This window comes from Plodia interpunctella, chromosome 1 (genome assembly GCF_027563975.2).
Source record: "Plodia interpunctella isolate USDA-ARS_2022_Savannah chromosome 1, ilPloInte3.2, whole genome shotgun sequence".
NCBI lineage: Eukaryota > Metazoa > Arthropoda > Insecta > Lepidoptera > Pyralidae > Plodia > Plodia interpunctella.
This window is the reverse complement of record NC_071294.1, coordinates 11,516,710-11,524,763: the sequence shown is the minus strand read 5'-3', so window position 1 is coordinate 11,524,763 and position 8,054 is coordinate 11,516,710. Positions and strand designations below refer to the sequence as shown.

General features: G+C 38.5%; 1 protein-coding gene across 1 annotated transcript; it reads right to left on the bottom strand.

Moving 5' to 3' along the window:
• Positions 1 to 40: 40 nt before the first annotated feature.
• CycB3 (Cyclin B3) lies at positions 41 to 7,591 on the bottom strand. The gene is made up of 8 exons (XM_053750400.1): positions 7,413 to 7,591; positions 6,906 to 7,206; positions 6,431 to 6,705; positions 4,728 to 4,941; positions 3,975 to 4,244; positions 3,401 to 3,556; positions 2,615 to 2,789; positions 41 to 2,091 (listed from the first exon to the last, which is right to left on the bottom strand). The coding sequence occupies exons 2-8, from the start codon at positions 7,194 to 7,196 to the stop codon at positions 1,928 to 1,930; spliced, it is 1,545 nt and encodes a 514-aa protein (XP_053606375.1). The 5' UTR covers positions 7,197 to 7,206; positions 7,413 to 7,591; the 3' UTR covers positions 41 to 1,927.
• Between the last annotated feature and the right edge of the window lie 463 nt (positions 7,592 to 8,054).

Genomic DNA, 8,054 nt, shown 5'->3' with positions numbered 1-8,054 from the left:
GTCGAGTGTAATAATAAAATTGATAAAGGAAACTACAAAATTACCAAACCAAAATCACTTTTTATTTACACTTTCAGTTTTACATTAACCTTGTATAATTACGACAAATGATATCAAGAAAAACAGTTTTAAAAGTGAAATTAATCTAAAACTTACCATTAATGAACAACATTATTAATAACATTCCAATATTTTGTACTCTTTAAAATGTGATAAATTACAAAACATGACAATGACGCGAGAATCGCACAATAATTACTATGTAAATTAATTAAAACATTACAAAATCCATTAATAATAATTAAAATTAAAAGAGTATTAGCAAAGCTTGCCAGGTAGAATACATACTATACGCATATAAAAAGACACATACACGGCAACAGTCGAAATCTTTGTTCAACACGTAGGTACATAACAATAGACGATAGGACAGATTTCATGACGACAGGCTCATTTGAGAAGATTAATCGTGAAGCGCATTTTATTTTTGTTATTTCTAATTCATGGCCCCTTGATTCTTATCAAGTCCAAAAATAGCTGATTGGACTGTAGTTAATTTCAATACAAGCGGTTATACTATAGAAAATCCAATCTAAAAAGACACGCCACGTGTTTTTACTTAGCATTAACGGTAAAATTTAACTGACGTCATAAAAACTAACTAAAATTATCAGGATATAGTTATAGGCAGACCTGAATTTTCGCCTGCGGGATAACAGGGGTGACGGAAGGGCGACAAGGGTATCGAGAGACAGGCCCGCGGCCCCCGCACCTCGGTCCCCACGAGCGAGAACAAATTAATCATGGGCGTGTCTTTTTACATTCGTCAGTCTTACAAAAAATGCGCTAAATCTACACACATTGCTCTCCGTATGTTAACGGATTTTCCCTATAATTTCCTATAGGAAGACAATACAATAAAAAGCGAGGCGGAAGGGAATATTGGAATGTAGATTAGGTATAGCTTTTTGGTAAAAATTCTGTTAGTTTATGTAAAGCAGTGTGGACTTGATTTGATTTTGGTATATATTTTTCAAACACTGGGAGATACGAACTAGAAACTTCGTTTCACTGATTCGCTTTCCATTCTGGTTTAGTCTGGTGGGTTATCAATGCCATTGCATCATACGACGAAGAGATCTTAGACAGAAATCTTCGGTCAATTGCAAAATTTATCAGTCTTCTTTTTAGACAATAAGTTGTATATAAACTTTGCTAAAAAACGCATATTATATATCTACTTCAAAAGTTCAACAATTTGCAACCGCCGCTTTACAATGTAAATACCTAAAATACTTAATTGATCTAGATTTGTTACTATCTAGCGTTAGCACTTACGGGCGCTGTAAGTACTTATCGTTCGCCCGTACGTATTAGTCTAATGTCAAACATTAACTTAAAATAGCTCAGAGCCACTGTGGCACCTTACATTAAATTTGCGATATTAAAATTTTTCTCGAATTTCGCTTTGACTTTGAAAATTTAGCAGTATCGTAAGACTTAGCGATACAACACGAGCTTTTGGACAGAATAAGTTAAATTTACACGAGGAAAGTAGCTAACTGTTTAGTAATACGTTGCAGACGATGCGGTGCATAGCTGAATCAATAGCTGATGTTCACAAATTGGGGACAAATGTCTCGAACCCACATAAATCCCTACTAAGTCGAGTTCACAAATGCAGCAACTAGAAACTAATCATTTAGCTACTGTCATTTTATATTCTGCACATCGCTAACCTGACACTACACAAATGTGTTTCAATCTCTCTTTAGCACTATAATGTTAAAAAAAGAGATGGCAACACACTTGCCATCTCTGTAGCCGAGAGCGGACAGTGTGAAATACACATGTATACGATAGATTAGAAAATTTGGACCCACCTTAGTAGTGTATCGACGAGGTGTAAAGTGCCACTTGGCCGGTCTCAGCTGCTGAGTGCGGAGTCCTCGATCAGAGGCACCTTGGCCACTTCGAAGAAGATGGAGTGCGAATACTTGTTGCGGACCGTGCTGATGGCTGACTTGGGCTTCTTGTGGAGTGCGGCGTTCTGGGCGAGCGCTATTGGTAGGATGTCCTTTTCCGAGTAGCCTAGCGGATAACAGATATGTGTCACTATGTATATTGAACTTTCTGTCATATGTATATTTTACTATCTCTCACATCAAAACTGAGCATTGGATTAAGGTGGCCTTTGGTGTTTATAATTTTATTTATTAATATATCCAAATGTTACAAATCAAGACTAATGTATAATATTCCTGCATAATTTACTTTATAACCTAGTTTTCAGGTACCAAATGAGAAATTTTTTCCATAAGTAAGTGAACTTTACGTATGATAATAGATCTAGTATATTATTATACCCAACACTAGTATCTAAACTAGAGCAGAGCCTGTATTATTAAAATAATCATAAGCAAAATCACAACATGGCTTTTGGTATGAGTGGTGATAGTTGGGAGAATACTGTTAATGATACTGCTTGCCACAGGCAGAGTTGCGGGCAACAGCTTGTGTATATAAACTGGCACAGCTTTTTGAATACACTAATTTTGGAAACTACCAATCACTAATCACGGGCGATAACTAATCAGGCAACGTGATGCTATACCTGTGTAATACTGCAGAGTGTCGCTCCATGTAGAGAGGGACTTCATCCTGAGCGCTAGGTAGAGCGCGGCGGCGGCCATCTTGCTGTCAGAGTGTTGCAACAAGTTGTACTCTAACAAACATTGCTCCAGCACGAATCGCGCTAGAGTCAGCGTCGGCATTGACACTCGTGCGCACTGTTGGACAACGAGTAATATTTTAAATTTTATCCTTCCAAGTATTAAAAAAAAATTGCATTTCGTAAATTCTGCTTTTCAAATATTTTCCTATTTCGCCATCTGAACAATGCACCAGTTTGAACTGTATTCGACATCCCTAGTCGTCCGATAATTGGTATGCATGTCTTCCTTAACGAAGTGAAGCCAGCACATAGGGTTTGCCTCTTCTGGCAGGACCAGGCGAAAGCGGCATAGCCATCTGGCTGGGTAGTCACAATTTTCAATGATGTACAATTAAATTTACAATAGAACAAATAGACAGGAGCCGTATATCTCAAATCTTGAATATATTCCTCTCAATCTTTAGCAGTTGTCCGAGCGAGTATGCGTGTTATTATCCATCCAATAAGGAGAATAATATTGTAGTGACGTGTGGTTCCGCCCTAGAACAGGACCAATCCATACTCTCCCGTGTATGACGTACGAGGCGACTAAGGGACATATAGCCTAGGCAGTGATAGGCAACAATAGCATTCAAATCCAAAATTTAAAAAAAAATCAAATTCAAAAAATTGAGTGAGTGTTGAGACAGAAGGAGGATAATAAACAAACATGCTATCGCATCTCACCCTGGCATATCTCCTGAGGAAGCGATAGGACAGCGGGATGCCGAGGTCGAAGTCCACCACCTTGAGGATATTCATCTCCATCTTCAGCAGTTGGCTGAGCGTGTACGCGCCGTCGCAGATGTATAGGAAGTCGTCCACTAGCGGCGGAATACGCTCCTGGAGATACATAATACGATTATTTATTCATTCCAGTTTATCATGGGTGGTACGTTATAAGTCATGTCAGATGCCTTTAGTTGCCTTGACATATATTAGAGATTTCATCAGAGGCGGCAAAGCGACACCCCTGGTGTTGCAGGAGTTTATAGGCTGCGGTGACCACTTCCCATCAGACGGGTCGCGTGCCAGTTTGCTTGCTAAGTAGTATAAAAAAATGGGAAAGAATGTCTGCAATTATATATGATATATTTGTACCTTTTCTACTATTCTAAATTGTGTTAGCCACATCGCAAAATAAATAATACAGTTAAACACCGGTGTCGAACTTCGTACAATTAAAAAATACTGAATTCACGACAGATGCTTCATTCGACATAGCAGTCGCCTTTATCACGCTAAGAAAAACCAAACTCACATCAAACTTGGAAGCGATGAAGAGCGCCGCAGCGCCAAGCAACTGCAGCTCCTCCTTGGTGAGCAGCTGCGGCGGCTGCGGCGGCTGCGACGCCGGCGGCTGGGACGAGCGCGCGAGGAACAGGTCCACCAGCTTCACGGCCAGGTACAGCGTCTCGTGGTTCAGCTCGAAGCTCTCCTGCACCTCCACCATCCAGTCCACCAGCAGCGCACGCATCCAGCACGTGATGCCCTCCATCCGCACGAGGTAGTCGTCGATCGGGAATAGCCGCTAAAATTATTATAAGCTTAAGTTTCAGACGTCATAGTTACATACTGTACCTGGGGGAATATGTAATGGTCATATTAATGACTATTATCAATAATCTATATCAATAACTCTTCCGTTACTGAGAGACTGACTGACAGAAAACGTACAGCCGAAACTAATGGGCGTAGGAAGCTGAAATTTAGTGAGTAGGTTCCTAGGACAGTGTAGGGGAGCACTAAGAAGGGATTTCCTGAAATTCCCACGGGAAACGGATTTATACTCACATACGAAGTTGTGGGCAAAAGCTAGTAAAATATAAAATCTCTCAATACAAACTACGCAGTGTTCATTCATTCACGTCAGTTTCTGTCCCGAGTTCGACGATAGTGTGTAGCCAGCATAAGGTTTTATCCTATATATCTTAGGTTTTAGGAGACCTTTGTCCAGCAGTGGACTTATTATGGTTGTGATGATTATACAATAAAATATGTTAGTCTATATCACCTCTCTACTCTTCAAATAGTTGAAGATGTCCATGGCATAATGGGACACCTGGAATGGGTCGTTCCAGTTCTCCTGGTCGAAGTCTGCGACTCCCGAAGGTGGTTTGTGTGGAGCCTCTGTTTCACTGTCCAGAGACCTGATGGTGTCGTCCAAATTCACTTTATCTAGTTTTTCGCTAATCGCCTTCTCTTCTTTTGTCAATTCTGATGGGCTTCTGAAATGATTTGGTACTGGTAAAATTACCATTTTCATTGTGGCGTGTGGTTCCGCCCTAGAATAGAACCACTCCATATCCTCCCGTGGATTTCGTACGAGGCGACCAAGAGACAAGGCCTAGGCAGCTGATAGGCAACATTCAATTCCACCATACAGCTAAATGTTACCTACTAGTATAGCAATACTTGGCTCAGTCTACCACGTAAGGTATAAAGACGTGATACTGTATCATTGTATTATTTGTATATTGGGGTCGTCCATTACTCGCGTGATGCTTGAAAGAGGGGGGAGGGAGGTGGTTCAGAAAACCACGACATATTCCAAGGGGAAAGGGGAGGGAGAAAGAAATGGAATCTATGATATCTTAAGATATCACGTTCATTTATTTTAATATAATAAGCTACTAAGGTAAAATGCTAAAATACATCACATACAGCAGATCCGAAATGCCCGAAAAGTTGATCGTCATTATGATCCGAAAAGTTTGTAGCTTGTGAGAAATAACTATTTATTATAAAAACTAACGTGAAAAAGTGCTTCTTCAAATTCAAATCATTTATTCAGAAATTAGACCATCATAATTTCGGAATAAATGATTTGAATTTGAACGTGATTAATGGATTAATGGACGGCCCAATGTCAGAATTGGCTAAATCTTTTCTTTGCTATTATTTAGTGTCCCCTCAGCAAGTGACCATGTTTCTCCACAAAACTACGTCTAAAGATCGAACATTTGGGCCACAACTACTAAATTTAGGTAACCTACTGAATTATTTTGCAGCAAGGTCAATATTTTATTACAGTATTGATAGATACCTAACTGATAAGCCCAATATAATAACATAACATACATATAATAAAACTAACAATTTTGTGAGTGAGCCTACCAGTATCTAGCTGAGTAAAAGCTACTACACGGAATTTGATGTGGTTTTACAGTTGTATAGCAAATGGTTTTCAACTTAAAATCTGATATAAGTTTTAATGCAATATGTTGCTTACAACCAGAGATATTGACAATAATGAATATGAGCAGACATATGAAATAAATGGGACGAATCTGTGGGCAAGCTACTACCTTCCTCTGGCTTATTGTTTTTAATATATGTATAAGACCTATATTTGTTAATTAATGTCCTTGGAGAAAAGGCTGCGGTGAAGTATTTTTTTGACGTCAATAAGTGATGTATATCATCCTAAATTGAATAAAGAATTTCGAATTTGGCTCAGTGACCCCAAAGTGTTTTTTTTTTGTCTAGAATGAGAGATGCCACAATAATAATGAAATAAAATTAGTTATACTATTCATTTTAGAAAAAATAAACACCATTCACACATCTTCACAATTGACTAGGGCCTTTCAGGCAATACGATCTTGTGCCTGCTTTAAAGCCTTATGGATTTTGCTGCATAGAGTAGATAACAAAAGATGGTGATCTATCATAGTCTATGACAGATTGCCATCCGTCTTTATCAGATATACTCACATATTTTCCAAGGCTGTAACATAAAGTGAAGGCTCCCCAGAACTCCTGCCCGATTTGACGGAACTCTGGCTCTGATTCTGATTCTCTTTGCCAACAATTTTGTCTTTCCTTTCAATATTCTTCAGAATTCCTTTCTGAGCCCTCGTGGCCACTAGTTTCGGAGGATCCTTGGCAAAATGTTTCTGTACAGACTCCAGGGCATTTGAGGCCACTCTTTGGAACTGTTTAGCCTTTGAAGTTTTGCCATTTAATAATGTTGTCTGTGGTTTGATGTTCTAAAACACAAAATAAATAATTTTTGAAAGTAGATAAGGTATATTTTATGAAAAAAACTATGTTTAATTTATAAATTATGATTGTATATAAATTACACATAGTTCTTTCAAAAAAGATACGGCAAAATTGTGAGTAATTAAAATCAGCATGGTAATATTATTTTACCCTCAATATTTTCAATAATAAAGAGGTTATTGACCTTTACTATAGGGAGCATTTTGCTCTCCACTGTGACTTTCTTCACGGGCAGGACCTTCTCGTTGGCGCATGATTTATTGTATGCATTGGTGATGTCTCCAAATGCCGCCCTTTTCGCCGTCGCATCTTTCAGAGGACTGTCGGCTTTTCTCTTGTTTGGAACCTTCAATATGTCCTTGTGCGTCTTCAGAGAAGCCAACTGCTTGCTTCTCGTCGTTATGCCATGGGTCAGGATACCGTTCAAGTTCTCATTGACGCCGATTGGCTTTGCTGCCAACCTTGTTGGCGCCATTATGTACTTACTGAAAAATTATCCAAATTATCACGTGCTCAGTTTTTGGCTTTACTCTACCCAGACACAACTATCTCGATTATAAATTGATATAACTTCAAAATAAACGTAAACAACGATTCAAACATAACACTTCCTAACGTCCAAAAATGGAGGCAAAACAAGCGAACATCAACCTGGCGTCAAACGCTAATCTAATGACCACAATTTACTCACGTCTTTTAAACGGCGGTGGCCGTTTTTGCACAGAATTGATTACTTTTGGAGTTGCACGGCCCAAACAATTGCTAATAAATGTAAAATTTTGCCCAAAAATCAAAGTAATTTTGTAATTTGGGTCGACACCGGACAGATGAATGCCTCCAAAAACCGTTGCTTTGCTACGTGTTGCTATTGGTCTACAAATCGGCCAATGGGAGGTCAAGAATCTTTGTACGACTCTTTTTACGCAGCAGAGAAAGATACGATTACCTACCACGGGATTTCCTACGATATATTTTTTAAGTACTTTATGTATTAGTTAGTCTTTGTTTTATGCATAGAACATGTAATTTTTATGACATCATTAAGACATTAGACATTACAAATTGAAAATTGAAGAGAAATGTTCTTATATCTGTGATATAATCTTTGCTTAGGTTTTTTTTTCTATTTTGTAACCGCACTATGTTTATCAGCTATTTAGAAACGCAAACGTTAAATAACTGTTTACTGTGTAGGACTGTACTCATCTGTACTAGCCTAGCCACTCACCACTAGTCAGTAGCACACATATTCTGGCATATCTCCAGCCAGAATATGTGTGCAAAAATATTATTAGGACCAGACTTACTTACAGTCTGGTTCTAATAATATTTT